Below are 18,669 nucleotides of genomic sequence, written 5' to 3' on the forward strand. Positions count from 1 at the left end.
AACTGTGGTCTATAGACATTAGCCCCCATGTAGCCCCATGTACATCACACCTCTGTACATAAAGTGGCGTGATACAGCACTGGTACCTGTAGGTTGTTTAGTATCTTTTCTTTAGCTCAGCTCATTGCGTTTCAGCTGTGGTTGGGCTGAAGGCAGCCCATGAGGCACAATGTCCTAGCGCTCGTATTTGAACAGTTGCTGAAATGTGGTAAATCATCTACCTGCCTGTTAATAGGAGGTTATATATTATCTTGTACAAGGCTTTGGCTACCCTACAGGGATACGCAACTCCTATGGCCTGGCCATCGCCTGTAATATTTCATGGTTCCTTTTTAAGACAAGCATGGAAAAGGGGTCATGTACCCATCATTTTTCTTTAAATAATGAGTATCACTTTTTTTTCTTCGCTTTCGTTTAGCACTCTGCTCCAAGTCTATACATTTGGGCATGGAAATACCTGCTGTCTTCCCTCTCTTCTCATCTGTGTTTGAATTCCTTCTTGCTTCAGACAGCACATAGCATATCTCATCCTACAGGAGCCCCAAACACTCCTCAAATATGACAGCTATGCTTCACGTTGGAGTGATTTAAATAGAAATTGGAAAAAAATATAGCAAGGTCTTAGGAAAAAAAACAGTTAGGAATGATCCCTTATCTATAGGCTATATGTATAAGTATGTTCTCCCTACAGAAGAGGCCAGAGCACCATCGTATGCTTATTGACTAGAAAACAATGCTTCTTCATATTGCCATATCCAAGCAGGCAGAGCAAGCAGATTTTGTGGTGAAATCAATGTATTGGACTTTGCAAACACAGAGTTTAGTACAGGAGCCAGTTTTATGCTTCCACCATTAAACAGCACTCCGTATGTACCCATGCATTACCTCCCTACTGTCTCCATAGGAAATGGGCTGTGGTCAGCATGCTTATCCCTTGCTGGAGCTCTCCAGCCAAAGTAGCATCTACACTAAAGTCACTGTGAGATCAGACAGCATGAGCACATAAAGGCTGCAGACTCTTTTTTTTTCACCATTAACTTTTCAGCCACAAGTCAGAAACTATCACCAAGATTGCTGGAGACCTTTAAAAATCCTCTCTGCAGAGAGAGAAGTTTGTCTCACATCCATCATTGCAGGGTGGCAGAAAGGAGAAGGAATTTTAAGTCTCGTTATGCAACCAGTGAGGAATAAAGTGATTTTCTTTCAGTAAGCTGTAGGTTAAGGCACATGTTATTCATCACCTGCAGCATCTTTGCACAAAGCTACCAGTGTACGAAAAGAAAAATAGCATTATACAAAATCATAGAACTTTGTTTAGTGGGCACAGCGGTGATGGGTCAACAGTTGGACTAGGCAATCTTAGTGCTCTTTTCCAACCTTAATGATGCTGATGGTATGAGAAATACCATGCAAATCCCGGCATAGTGAATTTTCCAACCACAGGCACACACTGTATGCTGCCTGACCTTCTGGAGGTATAGCGAATAATCAAAGGAGTCTTCTGCAAACCTGCTTGTGATTAATAGATAAAAAGAGATTGGCCCACATTCAAAAACTGAGACTATTTAAGCGAACTGGGGCTACGTCATGGAATATTTTCAAACCAGTCAGAGAGGAGCTCAAGCACACAGGGAAGCACAAAGCTCTGAGAATGTTAAAGTCTCAAAGGTTCTTCCTTTAAGCATTGGACACAAGCAATACAATCAAGTGGTTATCGCTTTGATAGCAAACTGGGCAAATCACCAGATGGTGATTTATCTTGGCTGCCAGAGGAAGGATGAGACAAGCAGGTGCAATCCACGTGCCAGCAACTCCACAGTGCAGGAAGGAGCCTGTTGTAAAAGGCAAGTGCAAAATAACTCCCAGCAAAACCAGTGAGGTTGAACTGAATAACTCGCTTCTTCACTACTCTGTGGTTCACGTGCATTCAGATTTACTGTTTTAAGATCCCAAGAAAAAGTTGGAGGCACTCAAACCCCAGAGCACCAGGAGTGTTTGTGCTTCACAGTGAGGGTGACCCTGGTAGTAAGAGTTAATTGAGGAAGACTGTGCTACTTCTGAATGTTTACAGCCTAGATCATATAGCGCTGAAACCGAATGCTGGTCACCTATCTGCTGAGGAGAGATTTGGGGATTAAAATTGGACATAAACACTGGACTGATTTGGAGGAAGAAAGCTTACTCAGTCCAAATGAATGAGGTTGAAAAGTCCTTTTGCAAGGTGGAGAAATCCTTTTGCAAGGTGGAAAAATCCTTCCTGCAGCATCCTCTGTCAGCACAGAGTTAAGAACAGACAGAAACTCAAAGCAATTTGGCAAGAAGGACAATCGGAGCAGTCGGGACCTGTCATCAGCATACTGGCCACTGCGAAAGAGTGATTAAATTGGAAGACACAGGCAATTATCAAGGACTAATTGCTTATTGTTGCTAGAACTATATTTTAAATGTGTTTTTCTTTTTAATTGCTTTTGGAACAAATAAAGTGTCCTTAATTCAATTGTAAAATGTTTGGGAATGGGAGGTCTGCCAGGAATCGAGCAGCTCAGAGGTCTTGTGAAAGGAACTGCCTCTTTCAGTAGCCCACATTCATGCTCAACAATCCCATCCTCTCCCAACCTCCCTGTTTTCAGGGCTGTGCCCCCGAGTTTGGTGTTTGTCTCTGTCTTGTTGGTGCTTGCAGGTGGTTGCAGTAGTTCGTGCATATGTTTTCCTGTATTTTTATTCATTCCTATCCAAGGATCATGACCCAAAAAGGAGCTGGACTTCTCAGGTCCAATGGGGGATTTGAATGAGCAGGCTCTGAACTCACTGGGCGCTTTGCAGAATGGGGCTGAGGATGTCTGGAGAGGTGAAATACTCATGTAATTTGAACCTGTTACAATCTGTGTGCCTCTGTGCTCTATTGCTGCCGAATGCTATGAAATTGTGGAGGGGTTGGATTTGGCTCCACATTGCATGAAAATAACAGTGAATGAACAAACAAACAGGAGGATGCTATTCCAAGTAAAGGTGCTAAGGGCTACTTCAAGGAGCAGATCCAAACTGCATTCAGAAGATTTTATGCAGACAGCTAAAAGACTCTCATGTTGTTAAATAACCATTCAGCTTTTTCATGATCAGAGTTACAGGGAACTCTTTTTATATTCATAGAAAGACCTTTTGTATGGATGCATTCAACTCTGAAAATACTGCAGGACTTCATAATGGACAAGCAAATGTAACAAATGCTGTATCTCTATGTGTAAATAATTTGCATGAATGGTTTGGAAAATGAAAGGGAACTGATTAATATGTGGGGCTGCAAGTGTGAGCAGGAGATACAGAATCAGTGTTTAGATTCACTTATCAGAGGAATCATAGATTAGAGCCATAGAATTGTTAAGGTTGGAAAAGATCACTCAGGTTATCTGGTCCAACCATCACCATGCCCACTATCCACATCCCTCAGTGCCACATACCCTTTTTCAGTGCTCTCTTAGGACAATTAGAAGCTAAGCTGGCCTGGGCAGACGTTTTAGTCATCACATTGGGTTTGGTGAACACAGAATAACTGAATCACTGAGAGAGACCTTCACTGCAGCAGCTCGGCCTGGGGATCATGCTCTTTGGCTCTCCTCCATCAAAGTGCCTGATGGACTTTATCTGGAGACATCGGTGATGATGGTGATGCCCTCCCTCCACCTCAGATCTCCCTGACCAGGATGAATTGAAATAGTAGTTTGGAACAGTTTCAACAGCATAATATATATGTGTATATAACCCTATATCTTGAATATATATATATATATATATGTATATATATATATATCTTGATTGAGATTCCTCAAACCATCATGGCACAGCTAAACAGTGTTTATTTTGCCGGGCTTGAAGATTTCTTCTACCACTTGTATGAGATTTATTGGGGATCCCTTGCCTGGAGTTTTGTTCATGGACTTGTTTGTGCAAAGCCAAGCTGCTGTAAGAAGTTTGCTGTAAGTCCTGAGCCAGGTTTCCCACTGTAGAAAATGGCAGAGGCGAGCGTATCTGGATCAGCTGGGATTCAGCATCCAATGTAAAAGCAAACATCTAATGGGAGTTGTGTAAAGATTAACACAATGTTGTCTTCCTCTGCAGCCTGTTTTTATTTTTAAATTAACCCAAAGCTGAGGAAAGAGCATAAGCAGTGCTGGAATATGCATTTCCATTGAGACTGTGTGTTTGCGTGCAGCTCTCCAAAATTAAGCTCATGTAGTGTCAAGTGGGGAGTTGGGTGTGGAAATGCAATTAGCTGTGACTTGGAAGTCTTATCATACAAATGGTCCAATGAGCACAAGTGCTCACTTGGAAACTTGACCAAGTAGCAAGGACTCCTTAATGTGTATTAAAATGAGAGGAGTAAATAAAGCAAAATGTTAATAATATTTGGTATTCATTTCCAAGCTGCTCCTTTGGGTGATATAAGCTGAAGTGCGCTTGGTAGGTGATGTTAAATGATGTTTTTCTTGTGGAATGGAGGCTGTCTTCCCTTTAGGAGCATTCTTGCCTTTTTCTTGAGAGTTTTGAGATCCTGAAGGGAAGACACTATATATAATCTGATGCGTTGTTTTCTCTTCGTTGCCTCCCAACCTTCTTGTGATGAAACAGGCTGGCTGATCTAGTGGCTGGCAGCCCTGCCTACAGCAGGGGGGTTGGAGCTGGGTGATCTTTAAGGTCCCTTCCAAGCTAAGCCATTCTGTGACTCTGTGAAGTCAGCATTGCCTATCAAGTGGGCCGTGGAATAGTTTTTCCAGTGTGTGAGTTTGTAGAGATCCTGAAAGGTTTGGCTAAATCTCTCAGTGAGAAAAAAACACAAGGCTTTCTGTTCTTCACTGCCTTTCAGGTATTGCGTGGTAATGCTGGCACCCCTATATGCTTCCTGTAGAGAATGTATGTAGGTAAGCAAGCAAGAGAGAAAAAGGAGAAAAAGGAAGAAAAATAGATAGAAAAAGGGGAAAGAAAGAAAAGAAAAGAAAAGAAAAGAAAAGAAAAGAAAAGAAAAGAAAAGAAAAGAAAAGAAAAGAAAAGAAAAGAAAAGAAAAGAAAAGAAAAGAAAAGAAAAGAAAAGAAAAGAAAAGAAAAGAAAAGAAAGGAAAAGAAAAGAAAAGAAAAGAAAAGAAAAAGAGAGAAAAAAGAAAAAGGAGAAGCAGAATTCTGTTAGCTTGTTGAAATATCTAAAAGGATTTTGCTTTTAATTAGGAATTTGCTTGGTCTTTTCCTACCTACCCACAACAAGAAGTTGGAACTAAACAGTGTTTAAGGTCCAAGCCAAGCCATTCTATAATTCTGTGATTCTATAATTCTATTTATGATTATTTACTTTTTGTGTGACAGCTCGAGTTGCAACTCCCACCTTTCTTATGCAGTTTATTTACGTTGTGTACACTCAACTCTTTCCTTTAATTTTCTGAAGTAGTGTTTGCCATGTGCCTGAATGTTGGGAAGCTGGATATATGGCCACTGCTATCTTCTGTGTGAGCGACCGTCTCCTCTGATTCAGAGCTCCTGTGTGCTGAAGCCAGTAATGATTCACTCTCACAGCAGTGGTGTGAGCAGTCTCAGCTTTTACATGCCATCTGTGTTACTGAGCTGAATCTGCAGAAATGGGACCCTGTGCACATGGCTTTTCCTCTGTTCACGGATGAAAATATTAAAGCAAATCCGTATGGTCCATGAGATGTTTTCTGTGTCAGGAAGGGAGTGAAGCTGCCTGTCAAACCAAGCTGTTCCCTCTGATGAAGGGAGACTGTTTTTAAACACTCCTTTCCATAGTATTTTGCACGCCAGCCATGTGTGTTTTCTCATCTGATGTCTCATTGAGCTCCTTGGCTGCAGTACTGCAAGAAGGAAGGGTGTGCTGGGAGGGAAGGAAATAATATCCCAGTATGTACACAAGCTCATGTGGGCACATACTCTTAAATCAATCTTAAATGAATTGATTTTATTTATTTATTTTTTAATGACTATGAAAGAAAATTAATCTGGTTGAGTCAGGCTTAATTGCTTCCCTTTTGTTTAGATTTTCTATTTTTGCACAAGCAGTGCTCTGAGCTATTATTAGCTACAAAGGTGGAGACAGAGGGCAAAGGGCTCATTTATAATTCCTACAGTAGAGCACTGAGTTTTAAAGCTAAAAGGCAAGATGATGAGCAGCTTGAAAACACAGATTCATCCACTTAGCTTGCTGAGTGTTTCTGAAGGCTCACACTGGTCCAGGGAGCTCTCACAGCTGTGGGACCCGCTGGCTGGAGGAACGAGTCAAAAAGAGATGTATTTTGCAAATGAAAGCACTCACCTTGCAGGGAGAAGCTTGAAAACAAGCTGATTTAGACTCATGAGCTGGTTTAAATGCATCACTTTGGCTTTTCGGGCTGGAAGCTGAGAAGCGCTAAGATTGTATGCACACATACATACAAACTCAATTTTGTGATTAAAACAGTCAGTCAGTTAAGTTTGGAGTGTATCCCAGGTAATGGGATACCATTGCAACCACCATCTGCCTGCAGGATCTCAGGACAGTCCCACAAGAAGTGGTTTAATCACGTTGGGCAGGAGATCCTGCTTGCATTAGGGTGTGCAATTGCAACTAGGGACGTGGTTTAGGGGGTACTGTTGGTGATGGATGGATGATCACACTAGATGATCTTAGTGGTCTTTTCCAACCTTAATGATTCTATGATTCAAGACAAGCCCAACCCCAATCAGTTTTTCTCACCCTTTCCTAAAATGCAGTGGATATCACAAACTCTTTCCTTCTCATCATCATGAGCTGGGCATCTCCCTTGGAAAGGGGAGGGTTTTGGCACAGAGACCATTCCAACTAGGACACCAGCATAGAAATTGGATGGCTACAGCTTGAGCACTGTGGGGTTTCCTCTTCCAAGCCACTTGGATTTGGGATGTGATGATGCTGCATGGGGCAGATTTGGGCAATGAGGAGTTTTCAGTTTTGCGCCTCTGGAACTAATGTCCCTTTCTGACTACTTTCTTCTTTGGCACTAATTCTTTCTCTTTAGTTGCTATACTGAAGCTTGTTCAGTTTGCCATGCTAAAGGGTATCACGAGAACGTGCATCATTTTGTGGGTTTTTTTTCTGCTAAGGCAACAAAACAAAAATAAGTTTAAAAAATAAAACTAAAAATGAATCACCTCAGTATAAAATGTTTTTCTCTCTGAAAGTTCCTGAATCATAAAAAGAGTTTCTTTTCTTGAAGAGGAGATATTACTAATGTAAATGTGGTGCTGTTGGCAGAGGAATAATATGCTGTCTATCATAAGGCAGGCGACTGAGGAAGAGCTGAAGTGATGGAAATGCCTCTTGGGCATGTGATACTGTGGGGATAGGTATTCACAGAGAGGACGCTTTCTTACATGTGCCCAGGGCTTTCTCTTATCTATGAACATGAACCCACAGTGAAATAGAAATGTTTCTGTATTAATAGTGCATTGGAGATAACCCTCGTCTGAAAAACACTGTAATACTGCACAACTGGGAGCCCTTTCGGAGCAGGGAATTGGACTAGCAATTCCATAGTGTATTCCTAAAGAAACATTTTGGTTCTGTATAAGCAAATGCCAATGTTAGTGGATACATCACTCCGGCTGTCATTGTCCCAGTAGTAACCAATTTAGAGGCTCTATATTTTTCTGCTATCCCAGTAAAGGAAAGAGAAGTAGAAAGTTAAAAATAGAAATCCCAATGTGAATTAAAGTACAAAGAGTGAACAAGCTTGTAGTGTCGCTGTCTAATTTCAAAATCCCTTTTTTGTTTCTTATTATGTGGGTGATAGTATATGTGTTACACTGCAAGTTCTGGCAGTGTCTGTCCTGCTCCAAAAGGTCACCTCGATACAGGAAGATGTACTTCTGGCTGTAACATGTGAGCGTGGACATCCAGCCCAGGATCTATCCAGCCTCAACTTGTATTGATGACTCCTATTTACATTTCCCTTCACCTGATGCTGCTTATGGGCAAAAGAAGCATAAGTATCGGTGGCTTTGGCTTTTAGGAGGAGGTTAAATGGAGCTGATTAAAAGATTTCTTCTGCTGCCTTTGTATAGAGTGTACTCATTTTTCTTCACAGCTCTCTCAACATGGATGGATATCAAACCTTCATGAGCTGGTTGTTGCAAGTCATTTCCTGCAGTACTGCTGTATACAACTCTGCAGCACTGCCTTTTCCTAAGGCTGACTGTCGTAGAATCTTGTAATTATGTAATATCATGAGTTGGAAGGGACCCAGAAGGATCATCAAGTCCAGCTCCACACTGGACCACCCAACTGTTATGCGCTTTTGGTTTTGTTTAGGTTATTTTTTGTTGCTAAGTTTCCTAATGATTAAAAATTAACACTGTTTCCAAAGCAGGAGCCAAACTTAATGTGGAATTATCTTCTTGCTTGACAGATATCCTCGTCGATGGCAAGCTTTGCGACTGCGATGTGGTGGTGGACTGCAAAGTGGGTGACCCAGTCCCACTGCAGGTGAAGCTGACCAACTGGAGCAAGCACAGCGTGGGACCCTTCGCACTCACCATGACGCCCTACCAGGATTACCAGAATGGGGTGCACAACTATGAGCTGCAGGATGCCATCACTTTTGTGGGATCCAACACTTTCTACATCGATTCTGTAAGTTTTTCTGTCAAAGGTATCACTGTTCTGGATGATGTGTGTTTACATAAAAGAGTAACATTACTCAACTGTACTTTATAAGGCAGATTAATTTATGGAAAATGCCACGATTATGGCAGCTATTGCTAAAGGGCTGTAGGCTTGGGGAGATGATAGAAACATCTTTCTGAGATGGTTTAAGACTGTAATTGCCTGTAGTGCAAGCCACCAGCAAACTATTGGAGACAGTAACTTTTGGTCACTCCAGGTTTGGCAAGATGTGAATGAGTAACCTAGAAAATATGTGTAATGTCATATTGCCTGTCTCTTGAGCCATCCAGTGCAGCCCGCAGTAATAGATTTTAAGTAACTTTTTCTCTTCAGAGCATGAGAATTAGTCCCCCAGGCTAAGCCAAGGAAATCATCAAATCAATTTTAGTTAGATCCCAAGGAAGGACAAAAAAAATAACCCACTAAACATTAATGACCGGAAAGATGAGTTGGTTCATTTCCTACTCACTTAGCTTTATTTTTACTATGAAAAAAAAGAGAAACAGAAATGCAGAAATCACGCTTAAAATGGGACAAAAAGTTCCTATTTAAAATAATTGGATTTTTAAATTTTCTCTCAGATTGCTATTTACAAATTCCATGTCCAGAACTTTTTTTTGCTTATGAAGCACAACACTGAAAATAGTTCTCGAATATAACTACAATTTGTTGCATTCTTTCCCAAAAACCAACAATGACTAAAAAATCAGAGGAGTGAAAAGCATGAACCAATATGACAGAGTGGAGTAAGCAATGTCTCTGGTGACTTATAAACAAGAAGTGAAGGTTGACTGTTGAGGATTGTGCTTAGGACCTTTGCTTAGGTCAGCTCTTCACATTGCTAATAAAATGTACCTGTCAAAACTGCATATTTAGGTGAAGCTGAGTAAGAAAGGAACTAAAGGTTAACCACAGGAACAGTTACTGTGCGTATTTTTCAATTACATACCATGGGAAGGAAATATATCTAGAAGATAATGAGCATGGAATAAACCATCAGCTTGAATTTTAATGGATTAGCATCCATATATTCATAGCTGAATAATTGAGATATGTCAACAGAAATAATCAAGAGACAGCTTCCTTTGACTCCCTTTCTGACAATATGGGTAGTGTGTAGATATCCAGCTGCCGAAGGGCTGACCCTCCAGGCTAATGAGGGAAAAGGGAGACGTCAGCATGTGTTCCTACCTTCTGATTGAGTCTCCTAAGGGCAAGAAGTCATGGGGTCACATCTCTTGTGCTGCCCAGGCAGCCTCCTCATACGTTACATTCCCTGTTTTCAGTATTTAAACTTTCTCACTGTAAACACAGTACCCAGAAAGTAAAAAACATGGACTTGTTTTCCGATGTTTGTCCTCCTTCTCATCCAAAAGGGTGAAATGAAGAGAATGTTTACTCTGAAGAAGTGCTGCACTTCACGTTGTGCAGTGTTGATACATGTCCTGCGCAGGCTGCTAATGAAAATGCTTAGTCACATTTCTTTGAGGAATAGAGCCCTGATCATGGAAGAAAGTTCTTACAAACAGTGGATCTAATGCTGTCAGAGGCCCTTTCATCCTCTGTAATCATTAATTCAGTAGTGGAAAAAATATTTCAGAATACAAGAACAAGAATAAAGTCCTGGTTTGTGCATTTGATGCTTCAGGGAGGAATGAACATACTCACAACTGCGTTCATACTCCACGTTTGACAGAAGCTCAGACACTGGTAAAGAAGCTGAAGAAGCTCATAGTTGGATGAGATGAAAGAGATTCCATGTCTCTTATTTATAAATTAAAGCTCAGACTTTGGATGAGATTCCCAGCTGGTGTAGCTCCGTGTTACCCTCTTGAAGTTATTAAACGTGTGTTCATTATTTTTATAAACTGAGGTTGCTGGCACATTGTGATTTTGCTCATTTAATGGAGATGCCTTGAAATGCTGCCATTTCCCAGTTTTGCCCCTCTGCAGCAAGATGCTCCCGTCTTCTGCAGGTCTGATCCTGCGAGTATTTGTTGCCATGCAAAGTTGGCCAGTTTATCTCAAACTACATTCGTCAGCAGTTTGGGCTAATTGGGCTGACATTACACTGACACTAGCAAGGAGGTGGTGACATGATTTATTGCACTGCTGTGCCGGGTGGGAGGGAGGATGAAGAGCCAGTGTGTGCTTTGGCGTTACAGTAGTGTGTGGTCAAGAACAAGTGGGAACATCAGGTATTACAGCGAGATACTTCTCAGACCCTAAAAATTTGGTCTGTTGTCATAATGATGGAGAAATAGCAACAATATTAGTGCTCGGTTGAATGTGACCTCTCAGGAAAAATAAAACATCCCTCTGCTTTCCTCACTGTTAACTTCTTATGAAGCCTAATGCCTTAACACTGAACAAATCACAAATTGTTTTTGTTATTTTCAGACTAAAAAGTTTCAAACCATTTTCTGCATCTGTTTGGAAGACAAAGAATCTGAACAGGGATTTTTAGCGTACATACACTGCCCCGCAGAATGATCAGAGGGTTTATTTTTAAGGGTAAAAACTTTGTTTTTCACTTTCTTATCACTTGAAGGTAGATGATTTCTCTTGGAGGTAGTGCTTATTCTTGGACTTGATGATCTTTGACGTCTTCTCCATCCTGAGTAATTCTATTCATCTCTTTGTGCTCCCACTTCTGTTCAGAGCAGCAGTCTGCATTTGTGCCCCAAAGGCTCTGCTAGGATATACTACCTCAAAAAACATAGTCTTTTGCTCAAAATTTTAGGAAATATTTGGATATTTTCATACATTTTAAATTACATAAAGTCTTTATTTTTAAAATTAACTTTTAATTTGATAAATCTTACCTGTCTATGCCTGTATTTAGCAGAAAAGGTGACTTCATAGGCTATCATTTAGACAGTATGCATTTTTTTAGTGTAAGATTTTGAAATGGGAGGTAACATGATGGGTGCCCACACATTCTAATACTTCTGCTTTATCTCGCTTTGCAATCTGAAGTTTAACTTTAGCCATATTATTAAAGATTCTTATTTCTTAGCAGTGTTTTGACTAATTAATTGATCAGACAGAGCTACTTCAAGCCAAAAAAAAAAAAAAAAAAGTGATATTCTACAGAGATTCCTGTAACTACCAATAATTTATCTTCCCTTGTTGTTCCTGCTTTTGCCATTACTGTTCTCAAGCAGGTTGGGTTTTTTTTCCTGGGTGTGTTATCTCACAGTAGCTCAGATGATTGGTAGTGGAAGATGGGGAGAATCTCATTAGGAGATGGTCATTTTGAATCAGCTCAGAAGCTATGACGAACATTTGCTCACTTCTGGCAGGTCCTCTGTGGCCCATCTGGCCAAATTAGTTTTCTTGGCACTTCTGCTCACGCTGTAAACTCTTTGGGGGCAGTGTACATTAGCTGGCATGAGCCCTAATCTCCAACTGAGTTGCCTCAGTACTTCAGCAGTATAAATAATTAGTAGTTAGTTCCGAGGGATCAGTCCCACATGGTAGCCTGAATCAGGGAAGGATTAGGATGGAGCTAGCAATTTAATTTTTCTTCTGTCCTGGAGGAATATTTCTTTCTTGAATCTTCAGTCATGTTTTCCTGGAATGTAAGCAAGGTTTACGTGCAGAGGATTTGGTGGAATTATAGTAAGATCTCTTTGGACTCTGTGGCTTGATTGAGCTGTGCATAACATCATTCCAAATTGGGACAACATACAAGATAGTGTCTAGGTGATGAGACTTCCAGGCCTGTGTGCTGCTAGATCAATCAACAATACAAATTCAGCTTGGGTCAGGCATGAGTATGCAGTCTTCATGTTTCTCTCTAATTAGCTGAGGCATGTATTGCAGTCACTAGGATGGTGGATGTCAGCTCCAGTAGGTTATATCCAACTTGAGTACACATCTGTGCAAGGCCCTTGGCATCCCTTCACTGCCACTGAGGCACCAAGCTTGGCAATGAAACCAAAGGTCCACGAACCCTTACAGTTGTATGAAAATTACTAACCAATCACCATGAGGAAAATGGGCTGAAAAATCACTAATTCCTAACGTCTGTGTGTAAATGTTGTGCAGATAGTTAGTTCAGAGTGTGCACTTGATCTGCCAGAAACCACTGAGCACCTAGGTTTGTGCAATCCTGAAATAAATAAGCAATGAATCTTCTGGTTGTGTGATGATTGACTTATTGCACATGGGGCAAAATATCCACTTTTCAGACAACAATTTGCATACCTGGAGTGCATAGAGACACCAAAATGTGCGTTGTTTACTCTCAAAATGAGTCCTGTGTGCAGTATAGCAATCAGTTTGGATCTGGCCCTCTGCAAGCAGATCTGGTCACGTATCACTACCTGCCTCACTGATTCTTCCCACTTACAGTGAAGAAATGAAGAAAAGGTGAGTGCTGAATAGGCTCATGGCATAAAGGTGGGGACTGCTAACACATAGGCAGAACCTGAAAGAGATGAAGAGACCGTGTTGATGTTGATGTGCCTGAAGACACAACCTTTCTGCCTGTCAAGAGCTGTGATCAGTGCTTTAACAGATATTTCTCCATGGGGCAACTAGATTAAGGAAAAAATGGACTGGGGGCTTCATTTGCTGCTCATCTCCACCCATTACTTGCATTAGTGCCTACCTCTGTCCTTCTCTGCATGCATCAATTCCAGTTAGGCAAAAATAAGGCAAGCAGCCCAAGCAGGAGGAGAAGGGAGGAGGAGGGGAGACTATTTGATGTTCTGCATGTCCAGACACAATGCCAGAGGGCACACGCTTGTACCCAGCGAGGAGGTGAGGTGCCAAGGACGTGGGTCAGTACAACAGCTGTGACGGCTCTCATTACTCACTAGGACTGTACGATGCTGACACAAGTTTGCTGTAGGTCAGCAAAAGTGATTGGCACCAAAGCCAAAGGGAATCTGGGCTCTGCCAGCTCTGATGATACTAACACTTGTGAATAGCCAGGTTCTGGTGTAGGAGCAGGATTTTAGGCAGCAAAGAAGCCTAATATCCCAGGTGGCTCTAAGGGATACATGTCTGCTGGCTAAAGGGCCTGGCAGTGAAAGTCCAAAAAAGCCTGGAACAGAAGAAAACAGAAGCAAACAGCTCATTTCCCAGTGATGTCCTTTGCTAGCATTTTTTTCCCCTGATTCCAGTCAAGTCGTGCACACCTGGACAGCATAGTGCTTGTGGATGCAATGCCAGAGTTTCCTTGGTAGGTGGGTTTGGGTCTCAGCTTGGCTGACCTGTGTTGTGTCACAGTCAATTGGAGTCAGCTCTGGACTCTGTATTGTGATGGACACTGAAGGGTTTGGGGATGACTAGAGAAAGCCCATTATCACTGAATATTCAAGTAAAAAGAAAGTACATGGGCACAAGCCTACCTGGGGGAGTAGGGTACTGATATCTTGAGAAATTATTCAGGGTCCAGAGAGCAGAATGGAACTGGTAGGATGGTCTTGATAGAGTGAAGACTACTACTGAGGAGCATCAGTTGCCATTAATTGAGTCTGTTCTGCTGGACTGACATTGTCTCTTCACAATCTCTCAAACAAATTCCATCCAATGGTATGACTTTGTGCCAGCTCAGTGTTTCATATCTGCAGTAACTTTAACCTGGTTCTAGGCATTCTGAAAACGGATTTAACATATTGTGGAAGCAGGTGTTTATTGAAACAGTAGCACATGCTGAATAATTGTAGGTTAAGCTTGATAAAGTTAAAAATTACTCGAGTGTGTTGCTGAAATGGTGGAGCAAGAGATGGGCAATAAAGATATGGATCATAAATGGTTTGGTGATGAAGGGAGATATATAAATGTAGACAACGGTGCAGTGTTCAGTTTGGACAGGTAAAAACCCACTGTTTTGGGGATATATCCCATAAACTTATTTTGGTGGGAGCGAATATTAAAGATTTCTGATTAGAATTTGCAGTCAGATTGTGTCTGCATAATAAGTGGGGGCGAATTTAGTTACTGCTAGGTTGTTAAATGGTGTTTATCCATGTGTTTAGCACGAGTTCACAGCCATGATTTAGACCTTTAATGTCAATTCCGATGAATGCAGTCTAAGGGAAGATGCTCCTGATTATTCAGGACATTATGGGTGGCTTTTGCCTTAAACCAAATGGGCTTTGAAATCAGTGACTACTGGAGGTCTTCTGGTTTGAGCTGTGCCACATCACTGCTGCGTGACTGAATAACACAGGATTTTAACTTCTCATTTTACCATCGCTAGAATAGGGACAAGAAATTTACTTCGTTTTGTGGGAAGGTGATAATGAGATGTTTAATTTATGAATATTTCTAGAGTGCTTTGAGATAATTTTAAGGAGCTACTGGCTTGCAAAGTGCAATTATTTTGTTTTGTTGCTTGTTTAATTTTACTGATTTTCACATTTGCTATTGCAGGTAAAGCCAACCAAAGACTCTGTGTACTTTGGAGCACTTCTTTTCCTCTACACGGGCGATTTCTATCTGAATATCAAATTCCATGAAGACAACTGCAGCAAGGAGCTGCCTCTCTCCTGGTTCTGCCTTCCCAGTGTCCACATCCGTGCTGTGGAGCCTGTGGCTGAAGCTAAGCTGTAAATGTGCTGTGTGCTATTTGATTAACAGCAGTATGCAGAAATGCTTGGCACATCCTCTGCTTGACCCCAGCTTGTTTCTGTCCAACCCCAGGCCACAGTCCTTATTTTGGAGGAACAGCTGAATGCTTTCTGGATTGTCTGATAGTCATTTGGGCAGCTGCTATTGCTAATTTCAGAGAGAGAGAGAGATTATAACCATGCTAGAGTTTTCCACTGATTCCAAAAAATCTTTGAAACTGCTAATATATGCATTATACTTTCATACAACCTATTGAGATCAGTGGATTTGGGAGAGTCTTAAGTGCTAAATTTAAGAGGTTTGAACTTAACCATGTGTTTGAAGGTCTCAGCTCCAACTTAAATAATCCCTTTTTAGCATTCCAACAAGAGTTGAAATTTCTGTATGAATTTTGTCCTGGCTTACACTGGATTTCCATTACCCTGGAAGAGTAGGTTCTCTGTCAGAATAGATCTCAGACTTGTTGCAGTTCACTTTTCTGCTGACTATTGGGTGTCTTTGGTGGTAAATAGGAGTAAAGATGCCTTTTCCTATGCTACTGGAAGTAAAAATAGTAAATATGCCTCCAGTTATTCTGTTCACACCCTGAGCTGAGTGCCACTCAGCTCCTGGTAGAGTCACTGCCTTTCCTTCTGTAGATCTATTAAGAAATGAGAAGCTAAAGAGTTTGTCCTTGAGAAAGGAAATAAGTCAACTTCTGGGTTGCCTGGGGCTTACCTGTGAATTTGGACTTTCATTGCTCTGTTTTATACAACTATAACAGACTGAAATGTTTTCAGGCACTTAAAGAACCACCAAAATTAATCAGCTGGCCATTCTTATCTCTTTGAATCGGTTTTTGCAAACTCATTGGATCTGTTTTTTCATGCTAGTAGATTATGTGTTGAGTTGGGTTTGGTTTTTTACCCTTCTTTTGTTTATTTTGTTGGAGTTAGTAAAACTAATTAGTAGACAATTAAGGGCATGGAACTCCAGACCATAAACTATATGACGAGTCTACTGAAGATTCAACCTGTTGTTTTTCAGAAAAACATTTTTGTACAAAGAAGCCCAAACTTTCCCTGTGTAAAGCAGGGAGGCGTCTGGTCTGTATGAATGAGTTTCAAACCTGCCTGAATCTTTCCTTAAATTTACAGCCTGCAGCTCTTCATGGTAGATTAATTTCAGAGATGAATACACCAAGATGCAGCAGCAGTGCTCAAATTAGCTGTATACGTGCTATGCCCCAAACTATCTATGCTCTAATCTATCCATCTAATCTAATCTATCTATACTCTATCTATGCTCTAAACCTACATGCACAACCCCTTTGCAATTTTCTTTTTTTTTTCAGTAGATTTCATCCTAAAGTGGCCCATCCTGGTTGTGCTTGGATAGCTGCTCATTCTGGCTCTGCACTGTGCTCAGTTGTACCCTCAGATGTGACTGGTGTTTTCCTTAGGAACACAACAGTGCTCAAAACTCAATACGTTGCATGTTTGCAAACGACTGTAATGTATCCATCCTCAATATTTTTTGTAAGTGAAGGGAAGTATATAGCTCTAGCATGATAGCTGTGTTTCCAGTGTATACAGGGTATTATCTCCACAACTGTATTGTGATAATGCTATCAGTGTTTGCTCCTGAGCAGTGGCTCTGAACACAGCTTCCACACAGAGTGGGAGTCTTCAGACTTAACATGTTGGAAATTGGAGACCTACAGAAGATTTACTAGCAGTGATGTACTGCGCTGTCAGCTGCCAGCACACAATGTCCGCTAACAGAACTCTTCCTTTGATTGCACAGTGGCTCTGGGCCAGAGACACCCTTGGAAAGAGGGTCAGAGGCAGCCAAGCTGGGCATGTGTTTGTGTTGGTGGAGGCTGGTTGACTAGTTCCGTGCCATAAGGCTGAATTCTCTGTCACTACATAGGCATATACACAGAAAAATAGCATCCCAGGAGATCAGGAATTAAACCAGTTAATCTTTTCCATAAAAGCTTGCTTTTGACATGTGTCTCTCTGCTATGTTACACAACACTGTTGCAGCAAAATCCAAATTGGGTTTCATTCAGTATTCCCAGCAGGTAATCTGCAGATGCTAGGAATACAGCTACGACTATGTAGGGACCACATTGCAGTTGAAACAAAAATATTGCGAAGCAGATGCTGTGCAGTCAGGGTGCTTCAGCTTACCCAGCAAGGGATCATTTCCCAGTATGTTTTTGAGAGTGTTCTCTAAGAACAGTGAATATTGCTCCTGTGAAGTCTGTACTGAGGTGCAACACTCCTCTGCCCTTTATACAAAGAGGGTGATTCCTAGCCCACTAGAGCTGCTGGAATGGGAACAGGCTTTATTATAGCAAAAGATAGCTGCGTATTTCCTAGGTTTCCAATATGTCATTATAAATCTGCCATTTGTGCTCGTAAATATGTATTTTATGAGTGAGCTGATCCTTAATGGTCTGTCTGTTCATTGTATAGTACACCAGTCTGTCCCTTGTCAACTTTGAGGCTTAGTTGCTTTTGGCATTTATGATACCTTTCCCAGTTTCCTTACGCTTCTACTTGTCTTGGTGAGAGAGATGAAACACAAGAAATTCTTCCTTCTGGGGATCATTTGTGACTTGACCAGAAGTTACTGTCAGTGTAATTTGGAGAAGTGCGAAGGGAAAGCACTTGAAATGAGAACACTGCTTTTGGTTTTCTCTTTAATGGAAGCTTCCATTGGAGTTGCCATCAGGATCAGTCTTTGCAGTGTCTTGAATAAAGGATGATACTTTCCTGATCTGCTCTCCTTTTCTTTCTCTAAACCACCCAGATACTACTTCGAACATGATGAGTCAAAATGCGTTAATACACAGCTGTAAATCTGGTACTATCCCACTTGGTTGAATTAAATCATTCCTAATTTAAATCACCATTGCTGAGAGCAGGATTTGGTCCAACATATGTATGCTTTGGAGAAACTTAAGTTATGTAAATCTAAGTATCTGAATAAATACTTGTGCTATTTACATCTCTGCCTGTCTCTTCTGTCTATGCTTCTTGATAGTATTATGTATTTTAACTTGTAATAATAAGGTATCCCTCAATGCTGCCTTCTGTCTCAGAAAGGAGAATGATGATGGAATCAGATTTTCTCATCCTAGATGAACTCAGAGTTGATGCAAGATATATGCCTATGTCAGTCTCCATTAGTTGTCAGCTGAGGGGAAAGAGGTGCACGATGTGAAAGGTGTCTTAGGTCTCAGTATCCTTTCCGTCCTCAAAGGCAGGAAGGAGGGCCAGCTCTGGAGACATGTTTGGAAGGACTGGTTGGAAAATCCTTCCAAAACAATGTTTTCTCTACAGCTATACCAGACACGGTAAGGAACCTTTAAAGTATAGATCACAGAAATGTAGAATATTAAGGCTGGAAAA

The 18,669-nt window shown here is 41.2% G+C and overlaps 1 protein-coding gene across 7 annotated transcripts in view; it reads left to right on the forward strand.

The window, feature by feature from the left end:
* TRAPPC9 (trafficking protein particle complex subunit 9) overlaps positions 1–18,263 on the forward strand; it is a 411,991-nt gene extending 393,728 nt beyond the window's left edge. For all 7 annotated transcript variants that reach the window (XM_085539279.1, XM_085539281.1, XM_085539277.1 and 4 more), the window contains 2 exons: positions 8,424–8,647; positions 15,071–18,263. In XM_085539279.1, the coding sequence (XP_085395405.1) occupies positions 8,424–8,647; positions 15,071–15,250 (404 nt within the window). In that variant the 3' untranslated portion in view covers positions 15,251–18,263. The remainder of the gene's footprint in view (positions 1–8,423; positions 8,648–15,070) is intronic.
* The last annotated feature ends 406 nt before the right edge of the window (positions 18,264–18,669 follow it).

This window comes from Coturnix japonica, chromosome 2 (assembly GCF_054131305.1).
Source record: "Coturnix japonica strain WE chromosome 2, WE-NBRP24, whole genome shotgun sequence".
In the NCBI taxonomy this organism is placed as follows: Eukaryota; Metazoa; Chordata; class Aves; order Galliformes; family Phasianidae; genus Coturnix; species Coturnix japonica.